Source organism: Schistocerca cancellata, chromosome 4, assembly GCF_023864275.1.
Source record: "Schistocerca cancellata isolate TAMUIC-IGC-003103 chromosome 4, iqSchCanc2.1, whole genome shotgun sequence".
Classification (NCBI taxonomy): domain Eukaryota; kingdom Metazoa; phylum Arthropoda; class Insecta; order Orthoptera; family Acrididae; genus Schistocerca; species Schistocerca cancellata.
In genome coordinates this window covers 265,036,251-265,054,139 of record NC_064629.1, presented here as the reverse complement: position 1 = coordinate 265,054,139, position 17,889 = coordinate 265,036,251, and the positions used below count along the sequence as shown (strand labels likewise).

The window sequence follows — 17,889 nt, the reverse complement described above, 5'->3', positions numbered from 1 at the left end:
TATAAGTAATAAAATTGACAATGATCGTTAACTGTTGAATGGAGCAAACTAACAATACGCTTAAATCAGACAGCGACTGCAGCTGCTGTGAACGTGTAATGTAGTGAGGGAAATTCACTCTGAAGATTCCTTGTGCTGGTGCTCTGAAATGCTCATCAAGCACATGGAGAAATTTCGAATTCAGTGGCCAGCGTGGCTCTGCATCGTGTTCAACGATTGACGTCCATATCCTCGTTCGGATCAACTTCGCGCCCAGACTCATTCGTCAAAGCTCAAAGACACTTACCTCCAACATGACACAAGATTAGACTTCTCTGCTCCACGGCACCCGAAGGAATTCTGCTAATCTCGTCCACGACAGAAGACTGAGCCCCCACTTCCTCAAACGTTATGCAAGTCCACGAACACGACGTGTGAATTGTGCCAAAACGTTAAGAACCAGCAATCGAAAATGGTAGTGCTCTCTTGCACCAATTGCACATCACCCCTTGTACTGTACAGCCTTCTTCCACAAGCTGGGGAAAAACTATATCCCCATGCTAGCACATCTCGAAGCATCGAACAGGAGTTCACTGTCAAGTTTCCTGACGTCACGATCGGTGTCCGTCGACACACCTATTTTGCGTGCACGGGAAACAGTGGCATCGGAAAAACGCAACAGCTCTCAGAGAGACACAGCGTCAGGCGTACAGCAGAGCCGCCCCATTTCGGATATTTCGGCGACCTGTTTTCACAGGTCCAGCTGATAACGGTCTTGCAGGGACGTTCTGTGGAAACATGAGGACCCCTGCAGAAACGATGAAATGAACATATCCTTGGCCAAGAGAAATTCAGTGCCTCGGCTTTCTGCAGCTCGGCGAAAGCAGTCAAGAGTTCTGCCTCTGGCCTATGGAACAATACGCTGTGGCGCGCTCTGGGCTCACCGCTTGCCGTAGGCAGTGGACCTCCCAAACCCCATCACCTCTCCAGTGCCTTAAGCCATGTCCGCTGCCTCTGCTTCCGCTGTGCTGACCAGTCGCCCTTCACTCTGTCTATACCTATTTTTAAGACCCATAGTGTTCTCCGAAGTGGAATCAGTAAACCTCATCTGCCACAGCCATGGCTTCCGACAAAGCAAGCGCTCAGTTCTACCAGCTCTAATAACTTCACGCACCTAGCTAACAATTAATTCAGTGTTACAATCACAGACAACTCTCTTTAGTAGCCTCATTGACCATAGAGGCTTCCTAACCTAATGAAAGTACCTTAAATGTATGTGTCTGCTTGAATGAACAATTAAAGCGGAAGAAAGGCAGGACCGAAAGACTTGCCGTCTTTAAATTTTTCTGTATGTTGTGTAGTTTTTGCAGTGTCGTCTTCTGAAACGGAGGTACTTACGAATAACACTGTATCATTTTCATCGTCATATTACAAGCTACCAAGATTACATTCGATATAGTCATCAAGGTTATTAATTAACGCAAGATGCCAAATTATCAGTGCAGTGTTCTAAATCTTAATGAGATTTAAGGGAAGGAAGTGGTAATTTGAAGTGGTATAACATAGCAAAACTGAGGACGCCAGTAATACCGTGTCAGATTAGTTCATGTATTAACAACTGCCAACAAACCTGCCAGTAATTGACCTAGTCTCGTTTTCGCTTAATGTGGGCACATTTTCACACCTGTGAAATCCACCAATGAAGATAGGCCATAGAACATGTGTACATACACTCCTGGAAATTGAAATAAGAACACCGTGAATTCATTGTCCCAGGAAGGGGAAACTTTGACACATTCCTGGGGTCAGATACATCACATGATCACACTGACAGAACCACAGGCACATAGACACAGGCAACAGAGCATGCACAATGTCGGCACTAGTACAGTGTATATCCACCTTTCGCAGCAATGCAGGCTGCTATTCTCCCATGGAGACGATCGTAGAGATGCTGGATGTAGTCCTGTGGAACGGCTTGCCATGCCATTTCCACCTGGCGCCTCAGTTGGACCAGCGTTCGTGCTGGACGTGCAGACCGCGTGAGACGACGCTTCATCCAGTCCCAAACGTGCTCAATGGGGGACAGATCCGGAGATCTTGCTGGCCAGGGTAGTTGACTTAAACCTTCTAGAGCACGTTGGGTGGCACGGGATACATGCGGACGTGCATTGTCCTGTTGGAACAGAAAGTTCCCTTGCCGGTATAGGAATGGTAGAACGATGGGTTCGATGACGGTTTGGATGTACCGTGCACTATTCAGTGTCCCCTCGACGATCACCAGTGGTGTACGGCCAGTGTAGGAGATCGCTCCCCACACCATGATGCCGGGTGTTGGCCCTGTGTGCCTCGGTCGTATGCAGTCCTGATTGTGGCGCTCACCTGCACGGCGCCAAACACGCATACGACCATCATTGGCACCAAGGCAGAAGCGACTCTCATCGCTGAAGACGACACGTCTCCATTCGTCCCTCCATTCACGCCTGTCGCGACACCACTGGAGGCGGGCTGCACGATGTTGGGGCGTGAGCGGAAGACGGCCTAACGGTGTGTGGGACCGTAGCCCAGCTTCATGGAGACGGTTGCGAATGGTCCTCGCCGATACCCCAGGAGCAACAGTGTCCCTAATTTGCTGGGAAGTAGCGGTGCGGTCCCCTACGGCACTGCGTAGGATCCTACGGTCTTGGCGTGCATCCGTGCGTCGCTGCGGTCCGGTCCCAGGTCGACGGGCACGTGCACCTTCCGCCGACCATTGGCGACAACATCGATGTACTGTGGAGACCTCACGCCCCACGTGTTGAGCAATTCGGCGGTACGTCCACCCGGCCTCCCGCATGCCCACTATACGCCCTCGCTCAAAGTCCGTCAGCTGCACATACGGTTCACGTCCACGCTGTCGCGGCATGCTACCAGTGTTAAAGACTGCGATGGAGCTCCGTATGCCACGGCAAACTGGCTGACACTGACGGCGGCGGTGCACAAATGCTGCGCAGCTAGCGCCATTCGACGGCCAACACCGCGGTTCCTGGTGTGCCCGCTGTGCCGTGCGTGTGATCGTTGCTTGTACAGCCCTCTCGCAGTGTCCGGAGCAAGTATGGTGGGTCTGACACACCGGTGTCAATGTGTTCTTTTTTCCATTTCCAGGAGTGTATGATGCTCTTAAAAATGTGACACATGCGGAGGCATGAAGTGTCAGTAATGTGTCGTTTCATATTGTAGCTGCCATTTGCGTGAGGCCATGTGAATTAATTGATGAAATTCTATATGTATAATGTCGTTGCGTTTCTGTATTCCACTACAAATGACGAAAGGCTGAAATAGCTTCCGGACATTCTATAAACATAATTTGAAGTCAACATTCTCAACAACCATCGTTCCAGTTTAAACTGAAATGAACAAAAATGCTGTATCGTCATAATCGTAAACAGCATTTAGATAGGTCGGCGCACTATTGCGCAATAAACTTTGTCTGCTCCTATTTGCAGCTTCATTGTATAGCAACTGCTAAGTCATGGAAGCTGTAGAGACCAAACGACAAGCTTTGCACGAAGCGTTCCTAATGTGATTTTCCACAATGATATGTTACATGCTGCAGAGTTTTCGTGGTATCGATAGTAAATCGAAAAAATTGTCTATCGCCGAGTTAATGGATTTCTCTAAACCTTCCCCCCTACCCCTACCCCCCAAACTCGGCTAATGTGAAAACTAATCTCCCAGATCTCCCAGGATGGTGAGAGAAACGTCGTTCCCCTATCATCTACTGCTCTTAACGTGATGCTGCTACTTAGAATAGCATTTCAGCTCTCTTGGCAGACAACAGCTACTGGCTCATTAAAACTGTTTTGGCCTCTAGGAACGGATTGGCACAGGGTGATATGGATTCCACTGAACATAAAACTGCGTTACTCATACACAGATTAAACAAGTGTGGCAGGGGCCTTCGTAGTCCAGTGAAAAATTACCAATGAGTGTTGTACGATGCGCAAATATTTCATTTTTGCTGTGTTTCTGTTGATAACGATTTGCTTACGTAACTGGTGACTCGGGTGAATGCGGAACCAAAAGGCTAAAACTAACACCTAAAAATAGTGTTTCTACGCTTATATCAAAGTTCTATCCTCGTTAATAAGTAACAAAGGCAGATCTACCAATCCATCTCTAACGTCTAGCTGTCCCAGAAGCATGTGTGTATCCCAAACGCGATTGCGAAGTGCATTTCATTAAATATTCAAAGAACAGCAATCCGGTCATACGGCGAATGTCCCAGTATGTGGTCTGATTGAGACAAGTATATTATAGTTTAAATCATCGCTCGTATTGTCAGTCTGTCTTACCTCTACCTTTATCAGCTGTTACTTACTAACGATAATTGTGATTAGATCTGAATCACGTTTATTCCTATCACATCGCTAATTTACTGGATGGCCAACAAAACTTACCTCCCACTCCTGGCGAACCACTGTCTAACGTCCCCCGCTGTATGAGGATGGATTCATCGGAGCCAGGGGTCTGTCTGGTATGAACTCCTGCAATACTAGCAAAGAAGACAGCAGACCACCAGCCAAGTACGATCAGCGAACTTCTACTGTCTTTACCTGGAGTACTGAAAATCGGCTTCCACTTAGTGTCATTCAAATATCAAATTTTTAAAGTGCATGGGACACCTGTACCCTTAATATTATGCATGTATAGAGCTACCACAAAATGTCTTTCATATGAGCCGACAACCAAACAAATGTATATGGTCGTATTTTTGATGTAAAAATAGGCGCGATAACTATCTCAAGTACTATAGACAAAGACAGTGTGAATGACATGGTGAGTGAATCTTAGAAGAATCTGTAAAGTGCTAAATCGAAAATATTTTGTAGAAACAGCACATACAGGTATGATGCAGCTCTTCATGCTAGACTAACCCCTGCAAGTATATCTTATCTGCATAATTACTGCAACCCACATCAGTGTGAATCTGCAGTTTTTTTTATTCCGTGGTCTTCCACTACAGCTTCTACACTCCTTTTTTCCCCCTCCTGTATCAAACTAAAAATTTGTTGATGGATTACTATTTGTCCCATCAACCGATTCTTTTAGTCAAGTAAGAAATTTCGTTTCCCCCGATTTGATTAATGTACATTATTGGTTACTTGATCTACCCATATAATCTTCAGCAATCTTCTGTAGCACCACATAAACACGCTGACTGCCACAAGGCCACATTTGGCGTGCCAGGGCCGCTGACAGCGCGCCCACCAATGGCCTCTTGGCAGTCAATGTACTGAATGTGGCGCTACAGAAGAATGCTGAAGATTATATGGATAGATCGAGTAACTAATAATGCAATTAATCAAATTGGGGGAAACGAAATTAGAGTTAACTTGCCTAAAAGAAAGAAACGTTGATGAGAGACATGCTGAGTCAACATGTTAACGTGCTATGTTCTTTACACGTCACTTCCTTTACAGGTTGAACTCACGTCAAATATCTTCTGGAAATGGAAATAATTTCTAATTTTGAAATTGGTTTTAGGTGTAGACAAATTTCGTTGTGAAATGCTTTCCTTGCTACAGCCATTTCGTATTTTATATGATCTATAATTCAACCATCCTCAGTTACTTAGCTGCCAAAATAGCAAACCCCATTTTTTTAATCCTATTCCCTCAGTGTCACTTCATTAAATGAGGTTATACCATTTCCTTTGTTTCACTTTTGTTGATGATCATATTATAATTACCCTTTCTAGGCACTATGCATTCTGTTCAAACTGCCGTTCAGTCGCTAGCCTTAATTGACAAAATTACAGGCTCATCAGAAAATGTTTTCATTTCTTCTCCTTCAACTTTAATTGCCTCTCCAAAATTCTCCTTGATTTCCTCTACTTGCTCAATGGGCGCATTAAATATTGTGAATAGACTACCTTCTTCTTCTTCTTCTTCTTCTTCTTCTTCTTCTCTCTCTCTCTCTCTCTCTCTCTCTCTCTCTCTCTCTCTCTCTCTCTCTCTCTCAGCAACTGCAGTCTGATTTCTGTGCAAGTTATTAATAACATTTCGCTTCCTATCTTTCAACTGAGCTGCCTTCATAATTTAAAAAAGTTTATTCCAGTCAACATTGTAAATCAACAAATGCTATAAACGTAGATTCGCCATTCTTCAACCTATCGTTCAAGAAAGTCGGCAAGTATAGCGCTACGAACTTCCAAATTTCTCTCGATAGCCTAAATTCTCAGGATACCTTCAACCACTGTTTCTATTCAGCTTTAAATAATTGCCTTTGCAGCTATGGCTTGCTGTACTGGTTGTACTTTCGTCAACGTAATATCATCGATGCATTTTCTCAGTACATAAGCTGTTCAAAGCCTATTGTCTTCCATTTTCACTAGGTATTAAGGCCTATACTGAATGCTGATACAGCATGGACGAATTACATCAAGGTGAACTGTTAAGAGGCATTTACCGTGTACAGATAACCACAGCACGAGTGACAGTAATTTGTACTTGCGACATACAACCCGACACAGGATGCGCACACGTAAATGCTCAGATATCTCCTACATATATTCTAGTGCACATCAAACAACTGACGTATGAAACAAAATTAGATACATATTTGCGAAATGTCTTGGAGTTCGATCAAGTCTCTACAGCAGTTACTTTCCAGTCTAGAAATATTTTTTCTATTTGCTATTTCGCATTTTTTGCGCAAAATTTTAATTTATTCTGACATAGCATTTTCAGGCGATTTTTAAAAAATTTATTCGAAAATAATAATTCGATATTTATTAACGAACATCTCCATTTAATAATTCAGAATTTTATTGAGAGTACGTAAAATTTTCTGATAGCCAGATCATAAACAAGGTCTTAAAAATAACGAGACTGGTAAGCTATCGGCAGCTATATTAATTAGCCTGAAATATTTTGATCTTAATGACACTCTGAAGTCTTGTGGTCTTCAAAGGCGATTTGCTTGGAGTTCTCGTGCGAATTACGTCATACTGCTGTAGCAAACTGGTGCCTGGTCACTGATCTCAAAATTTTATACTTAAGAAGGAAATCGAAGAAGACTATCTTCTAAGGTGGTCTTGTCAGTATTATAATGGACTTGTTATTCTGCCAAATTGGCACTATTAACACAAGTTTATGTAGAACATATGCTGTTGTCCCAGTGAAAGCACCCGAAATTGTTTACAGGTGGACGAGCAGATTCTGAGCATGCAGAACAAGAACAGCAACTACTTCGCTGAGTGGATCCCTAACAACGTGAAGACGGCCGTGTGCGACATTCCGCCCAAGGGCCTCAGCATGTCCTCTACGTTCATCGGCAATACAACGGCCATACAGGTAAAAAATAAAGAACTAAAACGGTGTGTCCAAAGCACGCTGAAAACTAATGATCACAATGTGGTCCAAATTAAATAAAAAGAGTGCAAATATTGTTAACGAAGGGCGAAATCCATTCGCTTATAGCGCACTGCAACGTGGTGGACGGCAGCTTCATTTAAGTCATATAACCGCCCCACCACTTTACTCGCTTACTTAAGACTGGAATACCTCTGACAGTAACGTCTCATAGGCTCGATGCATACGAACGAGTCAGCAATGTGCTCGCAACGTCAGATATTGTTTCGGTACATACAGGGCCTCATAATACCGGTAATCCCGCAGTAACAGTAGTTCGTATGGCAACGGGTATGGACGTAGGCAGAAGAAAGCAGATAGATAATGCTCTCCCCCGGGATAAAGTCATTTGCTGGTTATAGCAATTTCACGTTTCTAACACGCACATAGACATAAAAACTGACGGCCGGTCGGCCGGCCGCCACATCGACCAAGTCCGAGTCGTTCACTTCAGGTGGCCAATAAAACTGACCGCCTCTGACAAAGCTAAGTCCGGCCATCTGCACACTATGGCAACGCTTTAAGATGCGGAAGCTTCAGGAGAAAGTGTTGTGTACTTACGAGATACTCTGCGGTTGCGTTAGCCCGTGGGCTAGTGGTAATCGTCGTGCATTCTAAACTTAGTCGTCTAAAGTTATGAACATCGAAGATAATTCGCATCACATTCTGCCCACTTCTAATAAAAAAATACTTTCAGAAACAATTCCGCAGGACAGCTCGTGGTTGCGTCGCTATCAATGCAGCTTATGCTCGAGCGTTTCCTGGCGATGCATCAGTAACCGGCCACCGGTCAGACGCCACCCGCCGCCTGAAATCGGTCGCCGCCCAGTTGAACGCGGCGCCACGCTTTCGGTGTATGTATCAACCGCCATTTTCGAATTTGGAGTTCTAGTTCTCATCTTGCAGTTAAGCATTGGATTTTGCACACTTCAAAATCATGAACTACCGTTAAGCATTAAGGATTGATTTTCCACATTAAGAAAGTCTCGACTACTGATAAAGTGATGGATTGCCATATAACCACCATACGACATTTGCATTCAACAGCCAATCTTCAGAAGTTTGGTGTAGGAATCCTGCATGCTCCGATTCGAAACAACTGAAATCAACGAAGTAACTATTACTGCACTTTTGCTTGATCATTATCAGGTCGCTCATTGAGCATTCCTATGCAATACTGTTACTGGTGACGAGTTAGGAAGTTCTTATCGTTAACTTCCTAACAAGAAATGAAAGGCTGAGCCCCCAAAAGACGTAAACTCGAGAAAAGAGTAGTGTGAACATAATACTTCCCATCTGGTAGCTCCAAAAGTGCAGTTCGCTCTACGAATTCTTCCCCAAGGGTGTGTCCATCACAGCTGGAATTTGTTGCCAGCAATTGACACCTTTCGGTGGCAGTGTAAGAAAATCGACTGACAAAACATAACTACATGTGCTAATGCATGATAACGCACTCTGTTAATTTGAGACACACAACTATCCAGGAGATTAATAGGGCAGTCATTTCTCAGGAACTTGTATCGATGGGGAAGTCATCTCTCAGGCACTTGTCCCTCTCATCGTATACTCGTAAAATTTTACCTTTCCCGCTCTTCATCGATCAACCGTCAAGGCAATTCATTTCTAGATGAAAATGCTCTTTAAATTACACTGGTTTAATAACTTTGTTAGAACCAGTAGGTTTCTACAGACGAAGCATTTGGAAACTACTTCAACGTTGTCATACTGTGAAAGGCTATACTGTTGCTGATATAACTGGGTTTTCCATTACTTTATTGAACACAACTGTATTCACTTCACTAATACAAATTAAATTCAACTTACTACGGAAACATCACGACGGTAGTCTACCTTAATAAAGCATTACATACCTGTAAGAAGACTGTGCCTATTTTAACACAAATTAATAGGATATTACCGACTTTTGACTTCGAAAAGGTCTCTATTTACTTCGTCTTGTATCATACTCAAATATTATGAAAATGCGGCGGATCATAGGTAGAATTATGTTTTCACAGCAACAAAAAAATGTCGGCAGAAAATAAGAGTGGCATTACGAATTTTTCAGTACCATAAGGTTTTCGCTGTGACACTAAGGGGCACTGAAAGTAGCAAGACAAATTTTCTCGAGCGTTGTCATACGATTTCCATAATGAGTTTCTATCTGCCTGCTTGTAGCTCTGCCACAAAAGAATTAAAAGTACGGCTTTCAGTGAGACTCGAAAGGCGAACGAAAACAGCTTGTAATCGGCAGGCAAGCACGTTACCTCGGAGCTAGCGAAAAGGTGCGCCGTCTGTGAGTTACTTATCGGCACGGTAGCTGCTATGACAGATAAGTCGCAACATTTGAGACGAGAGTAGTTGTACTTCCCGTTTCCAACGACTTTCGTGGACTCAAAAGCATTAACTGATATCCATATATCACTTCGCAAGAGAAAATAACATGATTCAATTGAAACGACAGCATAATATCAAGTGAATTTAGCGGGATAGTTCTGTGCCATCACGGAAGTAACTCGTCTGTCACAGGGTTGCCAAACATATTCTGCGTTGTTGCCAAGTTTCAGTTATACTCTCAGGAAGGATACCAGCTGATGCGTTCTGTGAGTGACACCGGAAGTGGCTATATCTTCATCTCAAAGTTGTGGCTCGCAAGGGCCGGAATATACTCATAATATTTCAATGAGTCTTATTAGCATTTCTGTAGCTAGGTTTAGGGGCTGGAGTGGAATTACCTGTAATACATCGAAGCACTGAATGCAAAGGAAACGTCATAAATAACTGCGACGATTATTTGTTTTACTGTCTTAATCGGACCGAAACCTTGAAAGCGTAATCACCAGACGCGACTCACAATTTTGGAACTTCTCCAGTGTTTGAGTTGACAACGTATCTTTGCTATACAATATTGTTATTGAGATCACTGTCAGTGGCACATCTGCCAGAAGACAGGCACGACCTGACTTCTTCTTGTCAGCTTTTCTGGCGTATATTCTCCCGTTGCTCGAAACGTGAAGACTTAAGGTGATTTCGAATATTCCATATGGCGAAAATCTTATGTTTCTTTTCTTCCAGCTCTAACATTAAAAAAAAGTTACAATAAGCAGCAGGAAAGCGCCTGTGAACCAACAATTAATAATGCAGTCATAATTAGTGGAATCTGACAAACTCCATCTGTCATCTGATAATTGTGAAAAACTACTTTTTCATCTGCACAGCACCACAATATGAACTCAAGGGTTTCGTACGATTCCTATACTTAATTTCGTTGTGATCGTTTTCAATGACATGGGAGGAGAAGCAAAACCATCTGACTTGAAACATACTTTTCCAGCGGGATTGGAATGTTTGGCTACAGTTCCAATAACACTTCCAATGTGGTATCAAGAATGTGACCAATCACTCACTGCTGTAGTATAGGCTAGGACAGAAAGGAGCAAGTTTCCCACAAAGTAAACGAAGAGAGACCCTGTCGCTGTCACTTATTAAACATGAATGGTTCAGAAAATTTCAAATATATCTAGTGAAATGAATAGGTTAATGCAGCTCCAGTCCGTCCTTATCAGTGAGTCGCCAAACATTTTCCGAATAGCACTGAAGATAGAAGTGTGTGTGTGTGTGTGTGTGTGTGTGTGTGTGTGTGTGTGTGTGTGTGTGTGTGTACATTTGCAGGGTTTTTCAGGAGGAATAGTAGATATTTTAGCGGGTGGTGGTATAGACTAATTGCATAAAAGAATTCCATACAAATGTGTCCACTTTTATTGAGTACAGAGATACAGCTGTTAGTACGTAACCCTAAAAAACTCAAAGCAAAGGCAATTGAGGACGTTCAAAGTTCATTTTCAAAAAATTCTCCCCCGACTTCAATCCAATTTTGACTTCTCTTGATAGCACCAAGTGTAGCTCTTCCGAGGTCGTCTTTGCGTTCTTTTAGGAGGGCTGCACTATTCTTAATCCGAACGATCAAATCGGCTCTTGAGTTAACTTTTACTTTGTAGATTTCACCTTTTAACCATCCCCACAGGCAAAAATCAAAAGAAACAAGGTCTGGGGACCTCAGTAGCCAAGGAAAGTGGCCATCTCTACTGATCCATCTTCCGGGAAATGTTAGGTTTGGATTGTCTCCTGATGACTAGAATGTGCAGGAGCCCCGTTATGCTGGAGGAACATAAGCATTCTTGGAGCAAAATGAACCTCTTCCAATAATGCTGGAATCTCATTTTCAAGGAATTGTAGACAACGGGGTCTTGTAAGGACCAACATATGAAGCGAAAATGCATTGACCCCAGCTGTATGTACTCAATAAATATTGGACACATGTTGTATGGCATTTTTCTGCGATTTATCTGTACTACCACATCCTACAATATTTACTATTCTCCTGAAACATACTGTATAATTATTCAGGTCTCGACGGGACATCGAAAGTTTTCAGTGCTAGACGCACGTCATCATCCGAAACCTCGCCAGAATACAGAGTAGCTGCGGGCGAATGGCATAATTGATGGATTGGGGGGGAGGGGGGGGTACCGCGTATGTGGTATGCGGCAAAGATGAGAATTTTCGTCAGACGAGGCGCGTGTATAGATAGGTCCTGCAAGCATCTTGGACGTTGTGTCCCAATAGTGCAATGGTCAGCGCTTCTGCCTAGTCAGCAGGAGATCCCGTTTCGAACCCCTTGCGGTCACGCGTTTTCATCTGCCGCCGCTGCTGTATTTCAACGTCCTGTGTAGTGTGGAGGTCTGTCCTTCGATATTTAAGATGAAATTGTTTTTTGGGGCAATACTGTGATTTGCGAACATTTGTCTTGCCATCAATGTAACGGGACTTCAGCGGCATCCATTATTGTAGCGCATATTTAGTCAAGTAATGAATGGTAAGAATACAAGCATTTACGAACAGTCGAAGCAGGAAGCAGCTGATCACTTAACCAAGTGCAACATAGTCATTTCAGTTGCATAGCTGATGGTAATATTTGTCACACAATTCACTATAGAATTAATGTAGTACCTGCACGATTCTCTCTGTAGACTTACTGTATCATTAGCAGCCTGTGAATGGAGTACTATATTCGTTAAATCAGATTACTCAAGCTGATTCCCAATAAAGAGAAGCGACGACGCCACCATACTATCTTTATTTACGTAGGTAGTCAGCGCTAGATTAAGTGCGATACCATTAACGTTACTGTAAGCAGTAACACCATACATCCACTGCAACCCAGACCATTATCATGCAGTTGTTACTCGCAGTGATGTTCGTCGCTGATGTTCGTCAAGAATAGCGTAAAGCCCCTCGTGAATGTGAAGTTCCATTTGTATTCCGCGTAGGGCAGAGAGAATCCTAAATAACAGTAAGAGATCACCCAGAGAAGTAAGAGTCCACGTATTGTCTCAAGTTGTTGCAGTTTGATATTAATGTAGTTCCCGATGGTTTCACACTAACGGTATCTTTTGGCTATCGGAGTACTCATATGGGAATTATCAAAGTGTGGTTCCTAGAACACTCAACTACCTTAATAACACATCATTTTGGAGTGAATATGGCTAGGAAAGCGACGTTAGTTTGACGTTTCCGTCCGTCTCCTGACGACTTAAGAATGAAGTCTGAAGTGCACTCACAGTTGTTGTCTGCCGCATGAATTCTGTAAAGTATTTCTGAATACAGACATGTGCAAATATCTTAATGGCTCTAGGGAAACTCATCTTCGTTGCATTTTTTTTTCCATATCGTAATTAGCACAGTAACATAAGGCTCATTCTGTTGAACTTGATGCCCACAAATCCTTATATAAGAATCTGCGAGAGGTAATAATGTATGAAACACTGTTGGATAAAAAATAGAGAGCTCCCTGCTTTTTGAGTTTCCGATAGGGTCTACGATAAGACTCTGGTGCCATATTATGCTTCAGAACACTTCATACTAGAACAAAAGCTATTGTATGAGAAGAGGAAATGACATACGCTTCTCAGAAACTTGTTTTTTATTTTCTCACTTAATACAAAAACAAGGGCATTGATATGAGAGGAGGAAATTAAATATACTCTTCTAAGACATAATTTTTCCTAGTGTGTTACTACTGCGTGCATGAAAGCTCTGCAGTTAATTTTTGTGTATTGGATAATTTTGATATCACCTCACATTACTTTGGGAGAAGGTTCCTATTTTCTTTGGATCCAAATAGTGGAGATATACTCACTGGTTAATATTCTGATGACTAATGACATGATACCCGTTCCAATTGCTTCATGGCATCTGTGAGTAGATTGTCACGCTGGTTACTATAAGAACATGCAGGCAGTGATGTCCGCTCACTGCGGCCAGAGCAAGGTGATTTCTTTATGTTTACGGCGAAGCGTCTGCTGCAGTGTCCACGCTCAGCCAACATAAACAAATCGCGGTGGCACTGGGTGAGATTTTCCATTTACTTTGCATTGTAAGAATTGTGAGGAGGAGACTTAAAGTAAATGGACTTGTACGCAAAAGAGCTGCGACAAAGCAAAGCTTGCCCGATTATCAATCAATTGTCCACATGGGTTTTGTGGACGAATATACTTTCAGTAACCAACCCAACCACAATTATTACGTAAGATTTCTCGAAGGCGTCAGGGCATTGATTCCATTAAGGTCCTCGATAGTGTAGCGTGATGGTTTACTTCCCACCATACGTTTCCTATATTCGACCACAGGTCGCGTACATTTGTAGGTCCACATAGCAATGACTTCGTTACCTCTGTCCACATATTCTCTATCGGGTTGACCGTGGGACGAACGGCAAAAGCTTTTTCCGCTCTTGGCCCTGAAATCAATCTTGCGCTGCTCTGCTCTGATGAATGGGGCTCTGCTCCTGTAAATAAACTTATCTCGTTACTTCATATATTTAAATAAGGTATTTGTAATAAGCACATTGTATTAGTATTTTCCATAGTGTTTAAGAATGCATGCCCTGTCATAGATAAGAAATCTAGATTCAATAGTCCGATTAGGAATGTGGTTTATCGAATCAATCATGTGATGAGAGTCGTAGTCGGAAATCCACATTAAGACTGACAGGCTGAATCCGATTAGAACGATCTGGCATCGAACTGAAACTACAGAAATCGGATAATTTGAACGTCTGTATTGCAACAACGCTGCGCTCATAAATTCCTTTGTTGGAGTAACAGGTAGCAACTGTCTAAGAAAGTGAGGAATATGTCTACTAGCAGCAACGTAACGTAATTATAACCTATATTTATGTGATGCAAATATTGAATCGAACAATATACATCTATTTCAGTGGTAGGAAGACACACAATATTGAATTTGCTGATTACAATAATAATAAAAACACAACTATGGAAGAGTTAAAACTACTGGTGTATATAGGAGCACTCACTACACTAAATATACACACTAAGCAGAGATCAGAACCAACCAACACACAGAAGAAACCCACAAAACCAGCATGGCAACACAGGCTACAGATCAGAATAGAAAAACTGAGAAAAGACATCGGACAGCTAACACAATTTATAAGAAATGAAATGTCAGAAAAAAACGAAAAAGGTTAGGTAAAATCTCACAAGAAGCGATGGAGCAATTAGATGAAAAGAAGCAAAAATTACAAGCATTGGCCAAACGACTTAGAAGATACAAAAAAGTGAAAATAGAAGGAAACAAAACCAAACATTCAACACAAACCAAAAGAGATTTTACCAAACAATAGATAACACACACATTAAAATAGACAATCCACCAAACATAACAGACATGGAACACTTCTGGAGCAACATATGGTCAAACCCGGTACAACATGACAGGCATTCACAGTGGATACAAGCAGAAACAGACTCAAACAAGATGATACCACAAATGCCTGAAGTGATAATTTTGCAACATGAAGTCACCCGAGCAATTAATTCTACGCACAATTGGAAAGCCCCTGGAAATGATAAAATAGCAAATTACTGGCTAAAGAAGTTCACCTCAACACATTCACATCTAACTAAATTATTTAACAGTTACATTGCAGACCCATACACATTACCTGATACTTACACATGGAATAACTTATCTGAAACCTAAAGATCAAGCAGACACAGCAAACCCAGCTAAATATCGCCCCATAACATGCCTACCAACAATATACAAAATATTAACTTCAGTCATTACACATAAATTAATGACACATACAACACAGAACAAAATTATAAATGAAGAACAAAAAGGCTGTTGCAAAGGAGCACGAGGATGTAAAGAGCAACTGATAATAGATGCAGAGGTGACATATCAAGCTAAAACTAAATAAAGGTCGCTACACTATGCATACATTGATTACCAAAAAGCTTTTGATAGTGTACACCACTCATGGTTACTACAAATATTGGAAATATACAATGTAGATCCTAAATTGATACAGTTCCCAAACATAGTAATGAAAAATTGGAAAACCACACTTAATATCCAAACAAATTCAAATAATATCACATCACAGCCAATACAGATTAAGCGTGGAATATACCAAGGAGACTCATTAAGTCCTTTCTGGTTCTGTCTTGCTCTGAACCCACTATCCAACATGCTAAATAATACAAATTACGGATATAATATTACTGGAACATACCCACACAAAATCACACATTTGCTATACATGGATGATCTAAAACTACTGACAGCAACAAATCAACAACTCAACCAATTACTAAAGGTAACAGAAGTATTCAACAATGATATAAATATGGCTTTTGGAACAGACAAATGGAAGAAAAGTAGCATATTCAAGGGAAAACACACTAAACAAGAAGACTACATATTGGATAACCACAGCGACTGCATAGAAGCGATGGAAAAAACAGATGCCTATACATATCTAGGAGACAGACAAAAAATAGGAATAGATCATAGAAATATTAAAGAACTAAAAGAAATATATAGACAAAGACTAACAAAAATACTGAAAACAGAACTGACAGCAAGAAACAAGACAAAATCTATAAATACCTATGCTATACCAATATTGACCTACTCATTTGGAGTAGCGAAATGGAGTAACACAGACCTAGAAGCACTCAATACACTTACACGATCACAATGCCACAAATATAGAATACATCACATACATTCAGCAACAGAAAGATTCATATTAAGCAGAAAGGAAGCAGGAAGGGGATTTATCGACATAAAAAAACTTACATTATGGACAGGTAGACAATTTAAGAAAATTCTTTCTAGAACGAGCAGAAACTAGCAAAATACACAAAGCACTCACTCATATAAATACATCGGCTAAACCACTGCAATTTCGTAACCACTGCTACAACCCTTTAGATCACATAACATCAACAGATACGAAGAAAGTAAATTGGAAAAAGAAAACTCTACATGGCAAGCACCCGTATCATCTAACACAGCCACACATCGACCAAGATACATCCAACACATGGCTAAGAAAAGGCAATATATACAGTGAGATGGAAGGATTCATGATTGCAATACAGGATCAAACAAACACCAGATATTAAGGCAAGCATATTATTAAAGACCCCAATACCACAACAGATAAATGCAGACTTTGCAAACAACAAATAGAAACAGTAGATCACATCACAAGTGGGTGTACAATACTAGAAAATACAGAATACCCCAGAAGACATGACAATGTAGCAAAAATAATAAATCAACAGCTTGCCTTACAACATAAACTTATAAAACAACACGTTCCCACATACAAGTATGCACCCCAAAATGTACTGGAGAATGATGAATACAAATTATACTGGAACAGAACGATTGTAACAGATAAAACAACACCACATAACAAACCTGACATCATACTCACCAATAAAAAGACGAAATTAACACAACTAATCGAAATATCCATACCCAATACAACAAATATACAAAAGAAAACAGGAGAAAAAATTTAAAAATACATCCAACTGGCTGAGGAAGTCAAGGACATGTGGCATCAGGATAAAGTTGACATTATACCAATTATACTATCAACTACAGGAGTCATACCACACACTATCAACCAGTACATCAACGCAATACAGCTACATCCAAACTTGTATATACAACTACAGAAATCTGTAATTATTGATACATGTTCAATTACCCGAAAGTTGCTAAATGTAGTGTAACATATACCGTACAGTTAAAAGGAGGCCACGCTTGATCAAGGTCCATGTCACTTTCCATTTTTGACCAGACATAACGTATGAGAAAAGAAAGAATATTAATAATAAAGGCGCCTCCCCAGGTGGCGAAAAGGAGAAAGCGTCCCAGATATGGATGGTACTGAGGAAATCGCCGTTGAACCCAAAATCCACACACGTCTGAGTGAAAAATCGACGGTACTCTGGTCACCGTCTGTTAGCTCAATGAGCTTGGCTGAATATATTTGGTTTCAAAGGCTTAGATACAAGCAAACATGAACTGTGCAAATAAATTAAACTTGCAGAGAATATGTGAGATCTCTGGTAAACTTCCCTGCAAGCAGAAAACATTCATTTGAATGCTAAATATCAATACA

The 17,889-nt window shown here is 41.5% G+C and overlaps 1 protein-coding gene across 1 annotated transcript in view; it reads left to right on the top strand.

The window, feature by feature from the left end:
• Positions 1-17,889, top strand: part of LOC126183264 (tubulin beta chain-like) — a 120,082-nt gene that overhangs the window by 89,120 nt on the left and 13,073 nt on the right. The window contains exon 7 of the mRNA XM_049925087.1: positions 7,167-7,316. Within this exon, the coding sequence (XP_049781044.1) occupies positions 7,167-7,316 (150 nt within the window). The remainder of the gene's footprint in view (positions 1-7,166; positions 7,317-17,889) is intronic.